The sequence below is a fragment of the Cupressus sempervirens genome, chromosome 8 (assembly GCF_028749045.1).
Source record: "Cupressus sempervirens isolate cs-2001-9-10 chromosome 8, ASM2874904v1, whole genome shotgun sequence".
In the NCBI taxonomy this organism is placed as follows: domain Eukaryota; kingdom Viridiplantae; phylum Streptophyta; class Pinopsida; order Cupressales; family Cupressaceae; genus Cupressus; species Cupressus sempervirens.
The window spans coordinates 724,129,964-724,154,529 of NC_143125.1; the positions used below are offsets into that span (position 1 = coordinate 724,129,964).

The 24,566-nt window shown below is 36.1% G+C and overlaps 1 protein-coding gene across 1 annotated transcript in view; it reads right to left on the minus strand.

The window, feature by feature from the left end:
• Window positions 1-1,203: 1,203 nt before the first annotated feature.
• The window catches only part of LOC149544489 (LDL receptor wingless signaling/trafficking chaperone), a 35,247-nt gene continuing 11,884 nt past the window's right edge, over window positions 1,204-24,566 (minus strand). The window contains exons 3-4 of the mRNA XM_089795149.1: window positions 1,796-1,987; window positions 1,204-1,486 (exon numbers count right to left, since the gene is read on the minus strand). Of these exons, the coding sequence (XP_089651275.1) occupies window positions 1,811-1,987 (177 nt within the window). The 3' untranslated portion in view covers window positions 1,204-1,486; window positions 1,796-1,810. The remainder of the gene's footprint in view (window positions 1,487-1,795; window positions 1,988-24,566) is intronic.

The window sequence follows — 24,566 nt, forward strand, 5'->3', positions numbered from 1 at the left end:
CATTATCTCTAAACTCTACACTGACTCCTCACTCGATGGCCGGTGGTGCCCTCCCCTCCCTCAAGCTGTGTTTCACGAATTGGAATCTTTTTCTTGCATTTAAGGAATGGATGGATGGATGGAATCTTGTTCTTGTGAGGTGGATGGATGGACTCTTGTTCCTGCATTTCAGCACGCATGCTGTCCTTCCTTAGTGCCAGGGAAGGAGTGAATCTTGCTCTTGCATTCAAGAGAGAGAGCCCGTGTGCACAAGTAGCCTATTTTTGGCCTATGGTTGTAAAGGTTTGGCACCCTAATTTGCTGCTTTTATTAGTCAAACATAAATTAAAAAGGTGACTAACCTGAAACAAACAAAAAAATGTGAAGCTGTCCAATATAACCTTTACACAATGCCAACAAGAAATTATCATAAGTGCACTGGAGCATGCCTATAAATTGAATGTGCATTTTAAGTCATACTTCAAATACCAAGAATATCAATGTTGTGCATTCATGAACTTTTCTCCATTGGACGTATATTCTTTAACTAAAAATAAAATCAAGTAGCCTTTGCATGGGCAGACACCTCTCCAAAGGAGTGTGCAAGTTAAGAAACAACCATTAAAAATGGCAATGAACAGTGTGGCATGCATCTCTCAAAAAAATAGACAAGTTTCATGCCACAAAAAAAGCAATATGATTTTCCCAGAGTCATAAGAAACTTCTTCTTGTCTTCAAATCACAAGGGAAAGCTCTAAATATAACTTTCTTTACTCAAATAAAACTTAAAAACCATGTTACGACAGAGAACTTGTGTTTCACATTACATATCATTCTATATGGATTCAGATGAATTTGATGTTACGATACTAATAAATTTTAATATATAATGTAGCAATAATCTAAAATACTACTCCTTTGTAGATTAATAACATTTCATATTGCAGTTGGTTTCTTTTAGTTTGCAGCATTTTTACATACTGCAGCATGCCAAGAAATAGGGTCATAAGACATGGATGTTGGCTAAACAACATAAGAGTGTGATCTGTTGCTTTTTCTTGTCTTCAGTTCATTTTAGAATGCAAACATAAACATGATAAGAGTGTTGTTACGGAGATGATATCTGAGCATTGTATGTTGCAATTAAAGATGCAAAATGGTAAATAAGTTGGTACGATAATAAAGTATCACACATCCACTCTACACCTAAAGGAAATTGAAACATTGGTGTATAATCATCCATACCTTAAAATTTTCTCTTGTTTAGGAAATTGAAATATTAGTATAAATCATCCATACCTTTATATTTTCTCTAGTTTTTGGAGAACAGTTGGATGAACCAACTTCAGTACATCTCGGGAATGTCATGAAACATCCCATAAATTAAGAGTGCATAAAATCTAACAGACATTATTCAACAAACGACAAGCCTAAAGAAGCATCTTAAATCTTCACAGTTCATGAATGTTGTTTCAATCCTTGCATCAAACTCGATGATATATAGTTCCTGCTAGCATGGACATGTAGAGAGAAGTTACCAACCTAAATATGAACTTCAGAAGTTAACTAGCTAGTATTATGCTTATTGAGATAGAGTTTCAGTATCAAGACCATGTCAGCTTCAGAGTAAATATTTATAAAATTGTTTAGGAATAAACCTTCAGTTTCCAGAGTAGACATTTATAACAATCTTAATATGGTATTGGATTGCATAACAAGATAGAATTTATAGTATACTAGTGTGAATGCATGCACAAACACACATAGAGGTTCAAGAAGAAAAGAGGAGTCAATATTTATAAAAAGAAATACATACCAGATTATTAATTATTTAAAGTTCATCCTTGTGGTTAGACTGTTGTGCAAGGTCGACCTCAGCTGCTTCAACATTATTTGTGTGTAACCTTTCTATGACTTCTTCGAGTGGAGGATCTCCAGGCCTTCGATATGCATGCTGGCCTAACTTAAATTCGTAAGCTTCTGGTTGGCTCAAAACAAAATCTTTCAACTGTATGGAACAGATCACCAGAAAAGAAAAGTTACAGAAACCAACATCAAAGGTAAACATTCCTGCTTTTAGCATTGAAAAATAGCTTCTGAGTAATTGCTAGTGTGTTTCCACAATCCATACTAGTAATTTTTCCTTCTGGATTTAGATTGTGTGCATCTTTTGTGCCAACGTTTCAGGTCACCCTCTGTGAACAAATCATCAGGGCGACAGAGCAACAAGAAGAATTACTTAACCCATAAATTAAATAATCTGAGATATTATTACATGGTATGGATCCATATAACAAATCAATGAAGCTTCACTGTAAACACAGAAAAAAGAATTTGCACCAAGTCCCACATGGTTGCTAAAAATAATGATTTAAAGAGTTTGGACACAAACTGATTTCAATTTTTATCATCATAAATTGCACATTCCATAGCAAAACTATTTTCTTGACACTCCCAATACAACCAGTGAGATGTCAATAATCAAGAAAATCATCTTGGTTACAAGACTTCATGATTTTTGGTATGATATTAGAGTTATCATTTGACAAATGAAAGTGACAAATGAAAGTGATCAGCGGTGCTGCTTTGGGCTAGGATCTTCATGCCCTGACCCTGTTTCCTGTTCAGGCTTCTGTTCTATATTCATGAGTGGGCTATTTGCAGGGTGTTTGTAGTTGTTTGGGGTGTGGGTTTTCGCAGGTAGTGTGGGGTGTTTACCATGAGTTTTCTGGGCGACAGTAGCGTGTGGTGTTTGGCATGAGTTTTCTGGGTGACAACTGTTCGTTTTCTCAGGGCTTTCTGCCATTATTTTGGGGTTTTTGATCTGGTTTCTGATTTAGACGGGGGAAACTCAAGTTTCCAATTCCCTAGTGGTTGTTGACTCTCTGCCACCTCTTGGAGCTTCCGTATCCTTTTATGTGGAAGAGAGTTCTAAATTAAAAAAGGTGAATGGTTGTCTTCCCTTCAGCCATGATTGTCCAATCCTGATAATTTCTCCTTAATTGGTTATGGAAGATGTGGCTTATTGGAGTTGGCATGCATTTATTTGCAAATTTCTCGGGATCCATATCTCTTTGTCGGGACTAGAGGCATGGATTAGTCATACATTGCAGGTTGAAGGAGATGTGGAGATCATGCTAGCTGCAAATAGCTATTTTCTAGTTTTGTTTACCGAAATGGAAGACTGGAATCGGGTTTTTGTGGGAGGTCCATATTTTTACAATCATGTGGGTTTGTTTGTCAAGCTCTGGCATGCACGTTTTAATTCAGAGAAAGAATTTCCTTCCAAGGTTCCTGTGTGGGTTCCATTGCCACGGCTCTCTCTTGAGTTTTGGTGAGAAGATATTCTGAAACAGATTGCTACTTTGCTCGGGAAGCCCACTGCGATTTCTCAGCAAACCCATGAAGAAAAGGCAACTTCTTATGCTCACATCTATGTTGAGATTGATTTAAATAAACTAAATTTGTTTGGGTTCTTCATCATGGACCCAACAGCTTGATCATGAGTTCCTCCCTTTTCGTTGTTGGGTATGTCATGAGTATGGTCATCTTCAGCGCCAATGTTCTCAAGTTAACAGGAAAGTTGGTTCTTCTATTGATGGCTCTCCTCCTCCTCCTTCAGTTCCAAAGGTGGATAAAGGGACAAGGGAAAGGCCCCCCATGAAGGATAATGGCCCAGAGAAGGAGGATTTAATGCCTGCTAAGCCCCAAGCCAAGGGTAGAGGCAAAAAAACAAGGATAGGCAGCCTGATAACAAATTCAATTGTTTTGAGGTGTTGGACTCTTTGGCCTTGGAAGATGGGATTCCAATTGATGCTTCTTCTGCGGCAGCTACAGTAGGTATGGACATTGTGCAGGAGCAGGCATCACTAGTTTTGAGTCAGCTTATTGGGCCTCAGCGGGATGGTTCTTCTTCTATCCATGCGTCCATGTGTTGGGGATTCCTTGAGATCCCATTGACTTACAGTGTCGCATCCCTCTAGGTTACTCATATTTGATACTCTGATTTTGATCAATGCCTTAAGCGCTATCTATATTCTTTTAAACAATGGCTTTCTATGGATTGATGCCCTAGATGGATTTTGGTATATACTAACCATGTTTTTGTTTAATTTATACCCTAGATGGTTTCAGATATTAGCCAGTATTAGTGTACGTCAGGACGAGTTTTCGGGACGGAGAGAAAATGGGCCTCATTTTCGGGGCGGCACGGGGACGACCAGGGGATAGCGGCAATGGGAGGATGGGGAAGGGAGGGGTGTTTTATAGTATGCATATAGAACTTGAAATACTTGTTATGAAATGATGTTTCAGTAGAACATACAAAATTAAAATACTTAGAGCATAGAAAAATTGCAACATGAACTAGAACCATTGAACATTCAAAAATCAAAATTCAAGTACCCATCCCAACAGTAGCATGGTTACAAAATGGCAAAGGTGGGGTACTTGGGTACGCAATTACCTAGTGCAAGGACATCTCGAGGATAGGTACTTCAAGGTTTGGGAGGGGGGTGTAAGTCCCCGGGTTACATTGCCCTAGATGGTAACTACTTTTATTCTTATTTTAATGGTGCATTGGATTCAAATAGCATATGTATAATGTCATGATGAATATCAATCGTATTTGGAATAGATGTAATTGTTTATCTTACATTATGCATATTTAATGATATTCTAATCTTATGGTTTCAAACTCCCACTTTTGATTTGGATAAATCGATGCAAGATCTTTTTGGTCTCCCTAGAAGGGAGTAGAAGATATCATTGGAAAAGGGGAATGAGGTGTGGTTATGATCAGAGGAAGTGTTGTTTGATGTCTCTCAATCGTAAGATTAATAGTTGTATTGACTTGTACCTTGCTCAGCTAATCTATTTGTTACACTCTTAAGTGTTAACATTAGTGTTGTATTCTTTTAATTTCTTTGGTTATATCTTACCTTTGATATAAATGTATATTTATATTAATATATACACTTCAAATAATAATGACTCAACCCATTTATAGATTATAATCAACGTAATTATTCACTCTCATAGCTTTAACATTTTTATAACTATGAATTTCAATTCAAATCAAACGCCTATCATATTTAATGGTCGGGTCAATTGCAAAAGACTTGCATCTTTGAATTATTACTAGGATGTCACCTTTAAACCCCAACATGATGATTACTTGGAATTAATTAATAAACATACATTTTAAAGCTGATAAGGAAGCCACTTCAAATTATTGGATTTCAGGAACCTTAATAACGATGTGAATATGAAATGTTGAATATTTAGAAATATGAAGGGTCTTGTATTTGAAATTTGTAAAGACCTTCGTTTGTAATATGAAGAGTCTCATTTCAATCTATTTATGTGATTGCTCAGTGCATTGTAGGCAATCAAGTGAACGCTTTGTACTCGAACATTTTTATTATCAATAAAAGAGATATTTAGCTGATGTGGCTGAGTTTTTTCCCCTCAAGTGGAAGGGTTTTCCTAGGATAGATGTATTGAGTCTTTTGTGTTTTGTTTTTGCTCTTTTATTGGTGTTTATCTTTATTTCTAGGCAAAAACTTAACAATATTTTCCTTGACTCAATATAAATTCATTTGGTCTTTGCCATACCTCAAGCCCAAAGAAGTAGTGCAAGAGACCAAGTTATTTCATTTCAAATTCAAAAGCTATCTTCTTACATTTAATGATAAGATGATTATCATTAGTGAGAAACAAATCATCAACATAAAAGCATGAGATCAACACTTTGTCATCACTTGCCTTGAGATATAAATTTGGACCAATATCATTCTTTAGGAAGCCCAACCTCAAAAGATAATGATCAATTCTCTCATACCAAGCATAAGGAGCTTGTTTAAGTTCATACAAAGCCTTTTTTAGTCTACACGCATGTGACTCCTTATCATGAATCACAAATCCCTTTGGTTGCTCAATGTATACTTCCTCTTCAATTACTCCATTTAAGAATGTTGTCTTCACATACTTTTGATGAAGTCTCTAACACTTAACTATTGCAACTGCTATATGTTTCTAACAGAAGTGTAACGTACTTCAGGTGTAAAAGCCTCTTCATAGTCTATGCCTTCCTTTCAAGAAAACAATCTAGCTATAAATCTAGCTTTAACTTTTTCTACACTCCCATCAGCTCCATGTTCAATTTCGAACAGCTATTAGAAGAAAAAACAAATTTGCATTTGGTCCTAGGAAGAATGTCCCACACATAAATTTTAATAATGGATTGCTACTCCTCCAGTATGGCATCCTTCCACACTTGCTGATTTGAAGCCTCTTCAAAACTGGAAGGCTTAAATGCTATAATATGACTCATCAAGGTCATATATCTTGCAAACTCATAAGGCCTTTTACTCTCTCTGAAAGTGCCACATAGGGCTGTATATTTATCAGCATGTTGCATAGTATATTTGGCCCATGATGCTTTCTTCTTATTAGATGAAGCATTACTTGGACCAATAGAAGAACCTATAAGATCAATGCTATGGTAAATTGATGTTGTTGTAGTTGTATTAAACAAAGGAGATGAAAGCTCCTTCTATAGATTTGTAAAGACGATACTTCTAAAATAAACAATCATGAACTAAAGATGGAAATAGAAACTACTTAATAACTAAAGACTTAACTAAGATGACCATTAAAGGAACATTACAATATTCTAATACCCTCTCTTAATGGTCATTGTCTAACTAATGTCTTTTGATCACAAATTCTTCAAAACATTTTGTTGTTGCTGAGACCCTCTTTGGATCTGCAAGATGTAAATGACCAAGAAGCCGAAATTTGTCAAGAAAAAATAGAGAAGGGTGTCTCCTTCAGAATGTTTTGCAACAAGAGACAAGATTCTGCCACTGACTCTGCCACCAAGATAAGTCTACCACTAAGCCTCCCAAAATCAGCAAAACATCTGACTAGAAATCATCATAAAATCTCCAACCTGATGTTGGATAACAAAGCTGCTCTTCCTTAAAGACAAAGACAAACACTGAGAACAACTGGCACATTATTGAGGAAAAAAAGGCAAGCCCTCCAAACTTTGCAAGTGAGCATGATGCTCCAAAACAACTTGCAAAAGGCCATGATTTTTGAGGAGAAAAATCAATGAAAACCCAACACAAATTTTGAGGTGAAAAATTGGTTAAAACCTAGCATGATTTTTGAGGTGAAAAATCAATCAAAACCAAACAATACAGAGCTTCATTTTTTAGGAAAAATGGTAAAATCCACTAGATAATTTGTGAGGGAAAAATTATAAACCCACAAAGCAAACCCACGCAACTTCGCAAATTATAGAATCATAAATTTTTTAAGGGAAAAAATTATAAAAACTCATTAGAAAATTTTTAAGGGAAAAGTTTATGAAAACCCATTAGGAATTTAAAGGGAGAAATTTATGAAAACCCATCAAAATTTTTTGAAGGGAATAATTAAGAAAACCCATCAGAATTTTTTAAGGGTGGCAAATCATAAGGCTTTGCATGGTAAATCAGCACATACAAGTACATGCAACCCACCAAAAATAGACTTTTGTTGCAACCAAGAAATACTGGTATCAAAACCATTAACTAGGCTTGCGATTTCTAGCAAAAATCCTCCAAGATGAACCACAAAAGTTACATAAATGACCTCTTACGATTTTTATTTCTAAAAGTTGAAACAAAAATTTCTGGGAAAAATTCCAAATCAAAAGAGGTTCGAATTTTTCTTAAAAATTTGCCAAATTTTATAAAATCCCATCAACCTGATCTGATACCATGTTATGGTAAATCGATGTTCTAGCAGTTGTATTAAATAAAAGAGACGAAAGCTCCTTATATAAATTTACAAAGACGATGTTTCTAAAAGAAACAATCATGAACTAAAGATGGAAATAGAAACTACTTAATAACTAAAGACTTAACTAAGATGACCATTAAAGAAATATTAGAATATTCTAATAATCAACTAGGTCAATAGGATCAGCAAAGTCTTCTAATTCTCTATTCTCCCTTTGAATCTCAGAGAGGGAATCTAGATCAGCCATATCTATGTCTTGAGAAGGCTTAAAAATCTTCTCTATCAATTTCCATATTAGACTATTTGGATCTCTTGCAAGCTCCATCTTCTTCAAAGGTGACATCTCTGCTGATTTCAATTTTCTTTTCACTTAGAATGTAAATGTTGTATGTTTTTGCTAATTAACTATAGCCAACAAAGATGTCTTTCTTTCCTAAAGGTTCTAACTTAGTCATTTTCTCAAATTGGAACATGAAAGTAGATAGGGCACCAAAAAGTCTGAGATGACTAATATATGGTTTAGTACTTTTGAATGCTTCTTTTGGAGTCATGTTATCTAGGATTTGATGAAGGGCTATGGTTTTGAATATATATTATTGTCTTGCAAGCTTCTACCCATAAAAATGTTTGAAGACTTTGATCATGAATCATAGCCTTTTTTGCCTCAACAACATACATGTTCTTTCTTTCAGCAACACCATTTTGTTGAGGATTATAAGGGACACAAGACTCCTCAATCTCACTTTAATACAATTTTTCTGAAAAATACCCAAAACATATTCTCCCTCATTATTAGACCTTAGAACCTTTATCTTCTTGTTAGACAAATTTTTAACAAGAGCTTTAAATTCTCTAAATCTAGAGAACACTAATCAGATTTTTTTGATTTAAGAAAATAAATCCATGATTTACCAGAGAAGTCATCAATGAAGGTAACATAATACCAAAAACTGCTAAAGGAAGCAACATACATAAGACCATAAAAATCAGAATGAATCAGCTTTTGAATTTCCTTTTCTTTGCTTTCATTACTATGAAAAGTACTTCTAATGTTCTTACCTAGAGCACACCCTTTGCAAACAACCTCATGATCTTTCTCCATTGAAGACAATGTTCTCAATTTTGGTAACCAAATTTTTAATGTTATAGCTCACTTGAACTTATAGATTCATGAGCTAATGTGCGAATACGACGAGCTGGAAGCATGTAAAAATTGCCATGACTTACACCAATATCACGAGCTGACTGAATGTTGGCGTTCTTCCATCAAGAACTTTGCTTCAAAAGCAACATGATAACCCTCATCCCTTAACACTGTAATACAAATCAGATTCATCTTAGTACTAGGAACAAAAAGAACATCACTCAGATGAAAAGAAGCTTTGGAATCCAACTGAAAAATGTAGAACCAACACCCTTCACAAAATAGTATGCATCAGCGCCAATGATAACTAGAAAATGAATATCTTTTTCCTGCATACATAGGTGCTCACGATAACCAGGAATGTGAAGAAAGGCTCCACTATCAATTAGCTATGTATCACTGTTAGTAAAAACATTGCTGGCAAGTGCAAAAATAAATAAGAGCCCTTAAGAATTTTTACTTGACTCTCTTTGAGGAGAAGATTTTTCAACATTTGTAGCAGCCATTTGATGCTTAGGTCTAGAAGAAGAATCTCTAGCAAAATGGACAAATTTGTCACATCCGAAACGCCGAATCCTAGAAAGATCCTTCTTTTATTTCTTGGAATCAGGGGCTGACTCAAAATTCTTATCTCTGAACTTTTGGAAGTTACCTTTCTTCCCTTTCCCTTTAGAAGTATGAGCAACGTGTACATCATCATCTTCATGCAAATTTTTACATCCATTGCATCGAGCCTCTAGACTGCATTCTTCCTGGATGCAATCATCTCTCAATCTATCAAACTTAGCAAGTTTGTCTCTTCCACTGATTCCTTAAATGAAGGATTCCCAACAGTGGGGAAATACATTCATGGCTAACATGACCAAATCTTTATCTGCAAAGGATTCTCCATATAAATTGATTTGATACTTTGAATCTATAATATTCGTAAAGAAGGAAAAAACTGATTCTCCTCTAGCCATTTCAACATGCAAGAGTTGACGTCTCAGAGCTAGAGCTCTGCTCATGTTGTTGAATTCATACAGAGGTCCTTTAGAGTCTGAAACATATCTTTGTGGATAAAATCAACTTTGAAAAAATAGAAATGATCCTTAACAAAGTCAATCAGAATCTTCCTTGCAATAATCCTGTTCTTTATCCATTGAGCTTTCTTAGCTTCTTCAAAAGTTTCTGCTAGAACACGATTGACATAGTCAAGATCATTCTCTTCAAGAGCAATCAGAATTCTAAATTTCCATAAAGAGAAATTTGAAGAACCATCCAACCTGTTTTCAACTTTCAGTCCATTCACAATTGAAATGAGCTAAAACAAACAACCGAAAAGAACAGCAAGGAGAAATGTATAACTTTAAAATTCTGATTTTGGATCGTTTTCTTAGACCTACTTTCAAGGTCACCGGGAGACGGGGAGACTTCGAGGTCTCCAATATTGGTATTGGTACCAGTACGGCAATTTTTCAAATAGGAGATGGGGGTACTTGGAGACGGCAATTTTTTATTTTTTATTTTTTTAATAGTTTAAAGAGTCTAATACTAAAAGTAAATACAAAATTTGAAAATAGTAATACTGTAAGACTAAAAGACTAAAGTAAATAATAATAGTAATGTCACATTAAAAATTAAAATAGACTCATAGAGTCAAAGATTTCAAAACTCGCATGATCACAATATTGTATCTCATAGACATATTTGTTTTTCGAATATTGCATATGATCACCATCATATCAGATTGATAATCACTGAGATTATCATTACATATTCAAATTTTAAATTCAAAATAGTACAGTTTGATGTTGAATTGCCGATATACAAACAAAAATGAACACTTTGTACAATAAACAAAAAATAGAAATATATCTAGTATTAGTATGTCGATGGTACTATCACCTACTCCACAAGGTTGTGATCATCCATCTCAAGGTCTTCAGCTATCATGCTCTCCAAAAAATCATCACTCTCCAACTCAAATTCCTCTGATGGTAGTGCAACCGAGGGCAAATCATTAAGACCATTTGAAGTTATCAATTTATTAAATAAAATATTTTAAATGATTTAATCATTTAAATTGTCGGTGGTCTTAATTTTTGCATTAAAAACATTAAAATGAGGGCTAAAATATATAAAATTATTTAATATTATATTTTATCAGGAGACTTCGGGGAGACTTCACTTTTTGGACTAGGAGACGAGGAGACTTCAGGAGACTTCGTCATGAAGTCTCCAACCTTTTTTGAGGTCTCCGGAGACGCAAAAAGTCTTCAAGACGCGTCTCAGTCTCCGAGACGTGATTTTTGGGGGGGGGGAGACGGGTCTCCCCGTAACCATGCCTACTTTGATACCATGTTGAATTTCAAACCAGAATATCAAATTGCTCAAATGAAAAACAAAACATAGAATAACAAATTACCCTTAAGAGTTATCCTAGACAAAAGCCTCCTCTTGAGGGAAACAACCCAACCCACAAAAATGATACTTTATTTAAAATTTCAAAATCTTTACAAATTCATTGATCATTGTTGATGTCAATTAGCCTGTGTAATGTCCCCTTTTTCTGGGACATTATAATTCTTTGTGGCCAGCTCACTTCGCTTAGGCTTCAGAGGCGAAAAGGTTCTGTACGGGGTTCAGTTCAAGATTTGGCCTAGACATTTCCAATTCCAGACCCATTGAAGCAGTTTTGGCAGGTTGCTCAGATACTTACTATTTTTAGTAAGTAATCAGAGCTCAGTATTTTCAATACTTCAGTGTTGGGTTGGAAGTGTCTCGCCGAGAGCTTTCCAACGAGCTCTAGCACGAGCTTATCCGAGTTCGTTTGATCAATTATTTTAATGCTTAAAGATTTTATGGTTTACTGGTTAAGTGACTTGAAGGTTTATTTAATTTGTCACTTTATTTTAAAAAGGTACTATGTTCACTTAAGTGACTAAAGGACAAAAAGTTGTTTTATCCCACATTGCTTGAATGAGCGTGCATCTCATTGGGAAAAGTAATAAAGGTACAACAAGCTCCACTTGAGAGGATATATATGAAGATTATAATATTCAAGCAAATATTAATCTAGGAACTGGAAACAGTTGCTGGTTTCTTCTTCTAGGACGCAAACCCTTGGAGAAGTGTTTGAAGGTTGGACGGAAACCTAGCCTTCTTATAGGTTTTCATTTATATTTCCAATCTAGCTATTATTTTCTGTTTATAAGATTGGACTACTTGAGTTGTTGCACGTTATTGTATTGCTGATGTATAATACAGTAGCACATTTGAGTTATTTGAGTTAACTCCTGGTTTTTAATATGTATTTCTGATTACTGGAGAAATAAACAAAGTTTATCTGCATTTCTTTGAATGCAAATCTGTGCGTTACATCATTTAAGGTTCTAAAAATTGTGTCAAATATTGGTTGCTGTTCAGATTTTAAAATCTGCATGTATATATTTTGTTTTTAATAGAATATCCGGTAGAGGGATATTACAGTGGTATCAAAGCTGGTTTTCCTGCCAGCCTGTGAAATTATATCAGCAAATAAAGTACAGCATGGGCTTTTGTGAGAACGAAATTCCTCATGAATGACATTCTCTTCATTGTTGAAAGACAGAATACAGGGATTGATAGGCTGAGCACGAGGTCATTGCATTTAAGATTGTTATTTCCTGCATTTGTCAAATACTCAGTAGCCAAGAGACTTTGACTAGAGAAGTTTGGTATTGCAAGAAGTTAATTGTATATTCTGAGTTTTTTTTAGCTTCAGCTACTTGGAGGGATTTGATCACTCAGATTTAAGGGTTTAATATCATAGAAGTTTTCAATGCCGAAGCAAGTGGCCTTTTAGGCATACAGCAAGGGTTTGTGCAGATAAAAAATTCGTGGTGAAAATCGCAGGGGGAAATACATATTTTCAGCAGTGAATTTGGAGGAGATTTCTGAGAAATTTGAAGGGAAGTTTGATGTATTTTCGAAGGGTTTTAGTGATTGATTTTCGCAGGTATTTTTGAAGTAATTTTTGAGGTTTCGAAAGTAGCAGTCTGAGCCATTTTTCCAGTTCGAAAATCACTGTCTGAGCAGCGAATTTGGTTGATAACTAGGGCGTTGTTTCCCTAGAACACAGGCGCTCCCTTTTAATACATTTTTCGTCACATATTAAGGGCAAATTTTTTTTTTTAAAAACAGAGGAACCATACTGCATTGTTTCCAAGTTCAGATTGTCTGAAGTTCTTTCATTATCAGGAGTCGGGTTGGTTGGAGTTTAAATCACAGTTTTCAGTAGCCACGGGATTTCCATATCCTATCTTAACATGACATTAAGCCCTCAGAACCTCAGTGTTACAGGAAGTTACAGTCGGGCTGCAAAGGGAGTTAACTTTAATGTGAGTGAGGGTTTAGGATTTACCACTGGACGCACAGCAAGCAAGGTGAATTCTGTGTCGGTTTGAGCTCCCACCGTGGTTCAGAACAGGCAGTTTGACGTGAAAGGCACCAAAAACTCCAGCGTTGAAATATAGTCGGGACACACATTCACTCACCGGTGATTGGAAACTCTCGGCAGAGTTGTGTAAGCGTGGTGCAGGCAGACAGGTATTCCAAAGGATTTCGAAGGTTGTTTTAACGGGATTGATTTTGGATACCATCGTTGGAGCAGTATTGTGTTTAACGTGAAAGAGGCACCAACTGCTGGCCGCCAGGGCTACGGGCTCATATGCAGATTTAAAGCACCCAAATGTAACGTCTGGATATGTGAATGGTGATAGCATCCAGTAACCTCTTTGGTGAAGCGGCAGAAGATAATGTCCTTACTGTAGTCGGATTCACCCTTTACGGGAAGATTAAGAAGTCGAGCAGGGACCATCAGAGGTCGTGGGAAATCTGGGGTTTGCTCTTTGCAGATACGGCACAAACATCATCAGTCTCGGGAGAGTTACCAGCAGGAGGCATATATAGGATGTCTGTCGGCATCTGCAGGTGGAAGAGGTCTGTCACCTATCTGTGTAAATCCTTATGAACTGAGCAATTAAATTTTGTTGTTGTAAACATTGTACCTGAGTTAAAGCTACGTTATTTTCAAATTGGGAATAAGAAACCTTTTGGTGCTGGATAACAATTCCAAGTGTTTGAATTAAACTGCTGCTAGTGCCAGAACTAAATCAAATCAGTAATTCCCAGCTGTGGACAATTTGAGACAAATCTCAGGTCAGAATACTACAGTGGAATACTCCTCGTCCAGCTCCTCAGTATTTTCAGAACTTGTGAAGTTTAGGACAGTTCATTCATTATTGGTGCCGACTCCTAGCTCAGTTTATTACAGTGTTATCACGGGTTTGGAAGTTCTTACTGGGCTATTATCAGTTTGATTCAACCTGTGCAGAGCGAGAATATTTAGTCTCAGCCAAAAAAGAAAAGTATCAAACACTGAAATCACAGTGGCAGAGTGTATTAGTTTCACAGGCAAGGCAGTTTTCAAAATTCTGGGCATTGTATTTCTGATTCTGGGAGTAATTTATATCTCCATTGAGGAGGAGTTTACCTTAGCCCTACACCCCTATCAATTTTGCTGTTGGGTGTCATTTTGCTGCAAGAAAATGGATGCTTTTGTTGTCTGAATTGGATGCCACATTCCTGTGACTTGGGGAATAATTTATTCACAGGGGGTGATCGTGGATGCTGAGATGTACTGCAGAGACCTCTATTGCAAGTAGATTTACTTTCATTGGTCACCATTTGAAGCTGAACGTAGGATTGAATTTAAGTCTTTATGATATGGGAGAATTCTGATTCATGTTACTTATAACATTTCCAAGAATATAAATTTCTTAGTTGTTCCTGAGAACTTCCCATCTATATACCGTCAGCGATCTGTTTTAATAATTTGAGCAAAGAACAGCACAGTGGTATCACAGTCAGCATATCGGGTTTATCCAGTGGACAATGTTCCTGTTGCAGCAGTCCAGGGTCTTGCACAGTTTGATAAAATCAAAGAGTGGTTCCCTCCTATTAAAATTTACGTTTAATACCTCAACTTGCTGGTCTAAAACTTGTTGAGAGAGGTGTGCTAATTGGGTGTTATCCTAATATTTTCAGAGGCATTACCTTTCAAAGCAGCTGTGTTAGAATTTAAAACTCAGAACAGTCGGAGATCATTACAGCATTTGAATCAGTTAATTAATCATGTTTACCAGAAGCAATGGAACAAGAGTATGGAGAAGCTTCAACGAAGTTTAAAAAAGTTGGATGAAAATCAGAAAAGGATGGATGAATTGATTTCAGACCTTGCAAAACTAGAGAAAGTAGCAAGAGGAATGGTTTCCATTGTTAAGAGGACTCCATCACAGAACGAAGAGAAAGAAGAACAAGAGGTCCCTATAGTATCTAGAAGCTTACACGATGAATTCCCAGCAGTTAGTGACCATCATACAGCTGACCTTATGGAGAGCAAAAATCAGATCTTGGAAAACGAATCAGAAAATTCATTTGATGACAATGAATTCCAAGATCATGATGTGGATGGACATGCAGTCACCCTGGAAGTAGAAGTGCATGAAAGTACTGTTATATCGGCAATGTCTACCTCGCCAATTGAACCATCCTATAAGGTGCATGGCAACAGAACCCTAGATGTTGAGGTGTGCCTAGATGATAGCATACACGCTGCTTATCATATGGTGAGTGACTTTGATTCAGCTTCATATCACAGTGTGGAGGATAAATGGGAAGATTTGTGTGGAAATGTTTCGTCGCAAGGGGATCATCATTTAGCAAGCCAATTGAAGGTTAATGATTGGATGGTTGCCACAACTATTGAGCATTTTGATGTTGCTCGTCAAATGTTGGCCACCTATGGTTGGAGTACTCCTTTGGCAGATGAGTGGGGTGATAGTGTTTTTTCCCTTGCAGAGATACATGCACTTCGAGAAGCGATTGGAATGATGAAACAAAATTACCTACAACTACTTGCAGATAGAGATGTTCTTCTCGAATGGGATCGTGTATGTTATGTTGCATTGTAGGGAAATGAGGAGAAGATTGGTAAGCTCACTCATGAGTTAGATGTGACATTGGACTTGTTGCAGAGTGCCCAGTTGGCTCTTCAAGAGTCACAATTACAAATTGAGAAGCTTACAGAGGAGTTGAGTTTGGCACAGTCTCCACCAACTACAGATATAGTACAGTTACTTACAAAGGCAGTTGAGGATCTTATATCCAGGGGTTGTAGTAGGGATGTGATTACATCTATCACAGATATTTCAGCGGCGACGAGTATCTTGGTGGACAGTAGAGAACCACTAGTTGTATTGAGTTCTCCTGAGGTTAGTGCCGTGACAGTTGATACAAGACACTTTTCTGGCAGCTCTTGTCACAATGGTGGATTCTCCTGAGAGTGGGGTGGTAGTACACAACGCTACTTCGTCATCCACACAGGGCATTTGCAGAGTGTCATCCGGTTGGGAGTATAGCTCTCATGTTGATTTGTTTCCATCTCCTGGAAGCAAATCAGTCACTTCATTCCATGCAGCTGATTTTGGACGCCAGCTTGTTGATTTTCAGAGTCAGAGGGATCAGTTGTTTGATGCAAGTGTTTTTAATGATGAACCATTGACAGAGGTTGGAGCATTTTACTGCGAATACACAGTGAGGAGTGCTAATCATTTTTTTTTTGACGCATGCACGGAGGACTTGATGATGCATCAGTGTGGGTTGGTCCCAAAATTATATCATCTTTTGTGAGATGGGTATTCACCATCTTCAGAAGGTGGGATTAGCGGATGCAAGCATCCAACTCAGTTGTTTGTGCGGGATTACTTGCAGGGAAAGCTATCAGTTATACATCATGCTGATATGTATCCAACATGGTTTGCTACTTCTATGTCACACAGTTCTCTTATGGGTACATGGTTACAGGATGACTATGGTGCCAGTTGGCATGATGGTTTGGTTAGTTATCACATCCATGGGAGTTTAGCGGGAGTTGTAGATGGATGTTGTGTCATAGACGCTACCAAGTATTTTTACCTTTATATGGTGAATGGATGTGGGGTTCGATTGTTTTGGGATCCAGGTCATTCATGAGGAATTTCGTTCTCACAAAAGCCCATGTTGTACTTTATTTGCTGATATAATTTCACAGGCTAGCAGGAAAACCAGCTCTGATACCACTGTAATATCCCTCTACCGGATATTCTATTAAAAACAAAATATATATGTGCAGATTTTAAAACCCGAACAGCAACCAATATTTGACACAATTTTCAGAACCTTAAATGACTTGTAACGCACAGATTTGCATTCAAAGAAATGCAGATAAACTTTGTTTATTTCTCCAATAATCAGAAATACATATTAAAAACCAGGAGTTAACTCAAATAACTCAAATGTGCTACTGTATTCTACATCAGCAATACAATAACGTGCGACAACTCAAGTAGTCCAATCTTATAAACAGAAAATAACAGCCAAATTGGAAATATAAATGAAAACCTATAAGAAGGCTAGGTTTGCGTCCAACCTTCAAACACTTCTCCAAGGATTTGCGTCCTAGAAGAAGAAACCAACAACTGTTTCCAATTCCCAGATTAATATTTGCTTGAATATTATAATCTTCATATATATCCTCTCAAGTGGAGCTTGTTGTACCTTTATTACTTTTCCCAATGAGATGCACGTTCATTCAAGCAATGTGGGATAAAGCAACTTTTTGTCCTTTAGTCACTTAAGTGAACATAGTACCTTTTTAAAATAAAGTGACAAATTAAATAAACCTTTAAGTCACTTAGCCAGTAAACCATAAAATCTTCAGGCATTAAAATCACTGACCAAACGAACTCGGATAAGCTCGTTGGAAAGCTCTCGGCGAGACGCTTCCAACCCAACACTGAAGTACTAAAAATACTGAGCTCTGATTACTTACTAAAAATAATAAGTATCTGGACAACCTGCCAAAACTGCTCTAATGGGTCTGGAACTGGAAATGTCTAGGCCAAATCTCGAACTGAACCCCGTACAGAACCTTTTCGCCCCTGAAGCCTAAGCGAAGTGAGCTAGCCACAAAGAATTATAATGTCCCAGAAAAAGGGGACATTACAGCCTGCCAGTCAATAAGCTTGCAACTTAACTTATTATAAATGATTCACAAGAGATGACGCCTATAATGAATCACAAAATTATTGCTCAATGTTCATATGTTGATTGGAAGAAATAAGAATAACAGAATATAACTGTTAACGAAAAGAACAATACATCAAAATACCTGATACATGGAGAATAGATATTACATATGATGAAACACAACTCATACAAAATAGAGAAAAATACCAATAAAACGCAAAAACACTGTCGATGCAAAGAGCAAGGAAAAACTTGTGGTTCTTGAATTAACATCAACAACAAAAACAATTGAGATACCTTTGTTAGCATGAATGGTGGTGGTATTCCTTTGGGGGAATATCCTAAGCATTGCTGGAACATTTGGGAGATTGACATGTTGCATTCATGACTGTGTTTGTCATTGATGTCAACATTGTACTATTTCTGTAAAGACTGGCAGCATAGTAGAGAGAGAATGAGGTCGTACGAACTAAGTATTGATGATGAGGTCAAGCAAAGTAGAGGATATGTTCGACAGTATGTTCTGATGACATGGACAAGTGTGCAAGGAGAAAGTAGAAGACATGTGAAAGTTATTTATGATTTAAAGAAGAAATTGTGCAAACAAAGAGCCTAAGAAGCGGTTTCTGGTGTTTAGATTGTATTTCCTAACTGGGATGGAATTGTGATGAGTGATGTTAGACAATGACAACATACACCCTGATGATGACGTCGGCGCGTGCGCGAGGTCTGAGGTTGCATGTGTGAAAAGTTGTTAAGACTGTGAGTCAATAGTGTTTTGTAATTGTGAAAAGATGTAATGAATTGTATTATCTTAATGAGGTCATACTGTAATTCATTGGGCAAGCCTCAAGGTCGATTCAATGAATTATTTTGAGGACATGATATGAAGGAAAGTCACATTTCTTGTGATGAAGTGTGTAATGAATGAAAGTGTATGAGTTGTAAGCGAACTTGTATTGGATATGCGGAGTTGGTAAATGCGGGTGAGCGATCAAAGGGATCAGTGTGATGTGAATTTGTAGATCTGGTATTGAGATTTGAAAGGTATTTGGCACGGTATTGGCACAATAAGAGGACAGAGCAAAAGTTCGAGTTGTAGAGATCAGTTGCATTTCTATTATTTTGAAAGGAATAATACAGAGGCCAATTGGATAGTGACTTCGATGGTCTTGCCCCTAAAGTTGTTTGGACAGTGGGTCCATCTGCCTTCTACAACTCCTAATAGGGTTTGAATCTCCTCATTGGAATTCAAAGTCTCCTAATAGGGATTGATATGTACTGAATGTACTTCATCGGCTTCTAACAGAGTCCATCCTCTTACAAGGAACTTATATATTAGTACGTTTTGTGGGTACCATCCCCATCAGGGTTTTCCCTCTCATCAAGGGTTTCCCTACTCAACATATTTGGTGTTATTGTGTATGTGTATCTTCTTATGGTTGCATATTATATTGATCACATGTTTAAGGTTTAAGAAGGTTGATAAAGTTATATTGATCTGATAACTGATTCAGCGCCCCCCCCCCTCAGTTATGTTAGTGGACTTTACTTTCTAACAACCTTCATAAATATCAAAAGACAGAATTAAAGAGGCATACGTAGAAAAAAAGAAAGAAGGTGAACTGACACCTCTACAAAAGTAACCAACCACTTCAATACGAAACCGATAGACATTGATAAGAGTAACATAAAGAAGACGTGAACAGTCTCCAACACTACTTATGACACATGTAGTGCTATGTCATCACATAAAGATGCCAGACATGAACTCCACGGACATAGAGGAACAACAAGAAAATCAATGCTCAATGTGAACATACAAGGAACAAAAGCTAGAAGAATGTCACTAATGTAGGAGCATCTTGGGTGTAAGAGCAATCTTGCATCACCCAAAAATATTTTCTTTTTGTTTGATGAATAAGAGTTGTCTCAGTGCAAAGTTGTTGTTTGTGGAGGCTTGCTACTTAGTAAGCAGTTATACGAGCTCGGAACATCCTAATTTCGGAGGTGGAGGTTCATCTTGGATATGTCAATTAGCTAGTTGAGTTTCAATGCCATATCATGTGTACTTGTGAAGTTGGTGAAAAATTTTGGTACAAGTTCAAACTCAGTTTTGAAGGCCTTTGAGGCTCCAAAATGAAGTCGACTAGAGCTTGCACAAGTCAACCATTGTAGATTAGAAGCTGACGATTCTAGAATGGGGTCATAAAATGGTTCTCCACTTAATACCACAAACACATAACAAAATAGAGAAACAACAACTTGCGAGAACAAAATATGGGCTCATTATCTCTACAAATGCATAATTACGAAATTTTGGAATACAATATGCAAACCCACATCCTTACAATATTTTGCAAGACAGAGCTACGAATTATCACCCAAGGTTGTCTTAGACGACCGACAGCCTTCCTTATATAGGCAATTTTACACCGCTCGAGAAGTTTTCAAACATCAAACCCTGATCTTTGGGGCTAACCAACCCTAATATTACATATAGAGTCGGCTCAAAATAATTATGACATTTATTTTGGAATTTTCGAGTGGCCCAATTTTGGAAGACCATAACATGCGAACCATTGAGCCGATTGAATGGAAAAATCTGAAAAGCATATTGAACTACGTAGATTTTAGATTTGCAGTTTTATATTTGTATGGAGAATAGTGATAACTAGTTTAATGTGTTTGTTCTTAGCTAGGTTTTTGATTTAGAATCTTTCATTGTCTGCAATTCGTGCTAGTATAGGAGACTATTGTTCGAGATGTGTGCAAGAAACTAATAATATTTTCGGAGGTACGTGGTCCAAGTTGTTTGTATGCTCATGATTTCCATTTGGCTGAAAATTTTTGTGTTAAAATTCTGTTTGTCTATTCAAATTTTCGCTTTATGTTGTGCAAATCATTTGTATGCTGAAGATTTTCGTCTAACTTAAAAGGCTTATGTTACAAACTTTGCCTCTCTCTTCAAATTTTTACTCTATGGTAGTAATTTTATGTTTAAAATTTGATTCTCTTTATATTTTTGCTCTATGTTGCTTAATAGTTGCTTGTATGCTCAAGATTTTCATCTAGCTTTAATCTCTTCAATTTTTCGCTATAAGTCGACCAAATTGTTTGCATGCTAGAGAATTTAGTCTATCTTTAAAGGCTTATCTTTAATTTTTTCTTTCATGTTGTCCAAAATCATTTGTATGCTGAAGATTTACAAATCTGATTTCAAATTTTTTTGGGTGAAATTTGTCTCTTCAAAATTTTGCTCTGTATTGCTAGCTTCAAAATTCTATGTTTAAACTTTCTTTCTCTTCAAATTTTTGTTCCAAATGGTCTAAATTATGGTTTGTATGCTGAAGATTTTCATCAGACATCAGAATTTTATGGTTAAGCTTTGTTTCTCTCCTCAAACTTTTCGCTCTATGTTGTTCAAATTTTTGGTATGCTCTCTACTCAATGTTTTTGCGGTATGCTGTTCAAATCATTTATATGCTAAAGATTTTCATCTGGCTTCAAAATTTTAGATTTTAGCTTGATTCTCTTCAAATTTTCGCTCTTTCTTGAAGATGAATAATGAGAAGGGAATCATCCATTGTTTTAAACCAGATACTGGACGATTCTTTATTCTAAAGCCATCTTACTTTAAAATACCGTAGTTTCTCGTTCTCCGTGATCCTAATTTTCCATTGTCCTGGTAGATAAAGACAATTCTCTGCCGCGAATCATCTTCTTTGCATTGATATTGCTTAAAGTGAAGAGGCGGACGTGGATTGTACAAAATTACAAATACACTTTTATTTCATGCTTTGTTCAAAATTCTTATAATTTATTTGTAGTACAATTTGTCCATAGTTATCATGTTACAATACTCACAACCACTGAATCCCCCTGGTCATCACAACCAAACCCTTCCCAAATAGTAAAATGACTACCTACACAAGGTCTTAAAATCAAAAGACATACAAACAATACTCCCATAAATCCCAAAACACAATTCTTCTCCATAACATTACAGAACAATGTGTTTGATAGATCAAATGGTTAAGATGTGGCTTGTATTTATTACTAGATTTGTTGTTTTCTCGTCTAAGTAAAAAACTGGATGAGTTGTTGCTTAAAAACAAGAAATGGGCCGTTTTGCCTTTTTCAAGGTCTGCAACCAATTTTTTTCACACCGTCCTTAGAAACTATCTGCCTTTTCGATGTTAGCCAAGTATTTTTCTTTAGTACCCTATATCGGTAGATATTATTGCATGTAACCTATTCTAAGTAAAGCGAATATTTTTCTTTCGCAAAGTTATTCTGGAAAATTTGAATCAATAATGGTTAAAAGTACCTTTTTTTTATTAATTGAAATAAGAGGGCAAATATAGAAGAAACTGAGCTAGAATCATCTTTTGCGCATTTTTGGTCAATAATTTGTGCAATGGGTTTTATATTTTTCTGTTTTTTTTTCAGCTTGCTTGCGTAGAAGCATGGTACTACAATCCCTCGAAAGGAGATGGTTGACTGTGTTAAGTTTTGTGGATCTCTGATAGATAAAACTATTACAATAGATATGAGAACAATAGATGCTCTTACTTGTACCAGTGCAGAGTTGTCCTTCAAATAATGGTGATCTTTGAATTGCTTATATGTTGAATCTCCTTCTTTGTATGTTGCTGATTAATACGGAATGTATACTATATAGGTTAATGATCCTGCAGATTAGATGACAGAGGAGAAGTACTGAAAGTATTAATAATGATTGTGATGCAGATCGATGGGTCTGAGATGTCGTGGATAGATGTCTTTCCCATCGATCTGCAATACACATATATAAGTTGTGTGACGGTTGGCCACGTAGGGTCATGCCTCTATGGGGCATAACTAATGATAAGTTTAACACTAAAAAAACACTGCTTAACACAAGCAGTCAGCAATGCCTTTATATTACTGCCATTGACAATATTATATGGCAGTTTGTTAATACCTAATCTATCGTCAATAGTATCAATCGCATGTTCATGAAATCATTAACAACTCATATGTGTGTGTGTGTGTGTGTGTGTGTGTGTGTGTGTGTGTGTGTGAGAGAGAGAGAGAGAGAGAGAGAACTACAGTAATGATTATCAGATAAGTATGATAAAAGATTTGCATATGATAGATTACTTCTATAAACGCTATACATCAACACTCCCTCTTAGCAAGGGAGAAGTAATATACCTTAGATTTCAAAATAGAATATCTTATTACTTTATCTGATATTAACACTCTAAAACAGTGACTAATCAAATAATAAAAAATCACCAAGCTATGAACACTATCATAACGTACATCATAATCTCTAATTGTCTGAAACAATATCTAGAGTAATCATAATGAATATGTTATCTATGATCTCTAATTGCCTGAAGCAATATCTAGAGATGTCCATAGTAATAACATAAAAATTTGTTACTCATGATCTCTAATTGCCCGACGCAATATCTAGAGATGTCCATGATAACAAATGAGTTTGTTATTTATGATCTCTAATTGCCCAAAGCAATATCTAGAGATGTCCATGATAACAGGCCTATCATTTGCAAGATCGTCACCTTGCAAATAATTACCTTCTGAATAAATATGTCCATGAAAGATCGTCACCTTCCATTACATATCTGATGCGACTAAACAACAATAGAAGCATAAACTCACATAAATTAAAAAAATTTAATTCAATATTCAATATTACAAATTAATCATACCAAGTTTTTCTCTGAAGTATTTCAACTTCACTTTAGCAAGAGGTTTGGTAAAGATATCAGTTGTTTGCTCATTTGTACAGATGTACTCCAGTTGATTGATTCTTCGATTCACCATATCTTGAATGCAGTGGTAAGGAATTTCAATATGTTTGGAGTGATTGTGGAAATCCAAATTGTTTGAAAGCTTGATGCAACTTTGATTATCACAATGAATCACAATAGGCTTCAAAGGTCTTTTGAACAAATCTGCTAACAACTTTCGTAGGCATATCGCTTCTCTAGCACCCAAAGAGGATGCAATGTATTCTGCTTCAGTAGAACTTAATGCAATTGAAGTTTTTTTTCTATTGGACCAAGAAACCATACCAGATCCTAGACTGAAGCAATATCCATAAGTACTCTTACATTTAGTAGGACTGCTTGCAAAATTAGAATTTGAATATCCATGAAGTTCAATGTTGACTCTATCATATTTGGTTCCCATTCCAATAGTACCCTTTGAATGTCTCAAAATATATTTAGCTGCATGTAGATGTATCTTCTTTGGTGCACACATAAACTAACTAAAGATGTTAGTAGCATAACATATGTCAAGACAACTATTCACCAAATACATTAAAGATCCAATAATCTATCTATGGTAAGTGGAATATGTAGGTTTTGATTTGATCATATCATCCTTCAAGTTGTGTAGATTTACTTCCATAGGAGTAGCAGCTGGTTTACATTCCATCATTCCAAATTTTGTTAAAATGTCAACTGTATATTTCCTTTGATTCAGAAGAATGTAGTTATTCTGTTGCCAGACCTCTAATCCAAGAATGTAGTGAAGTAGA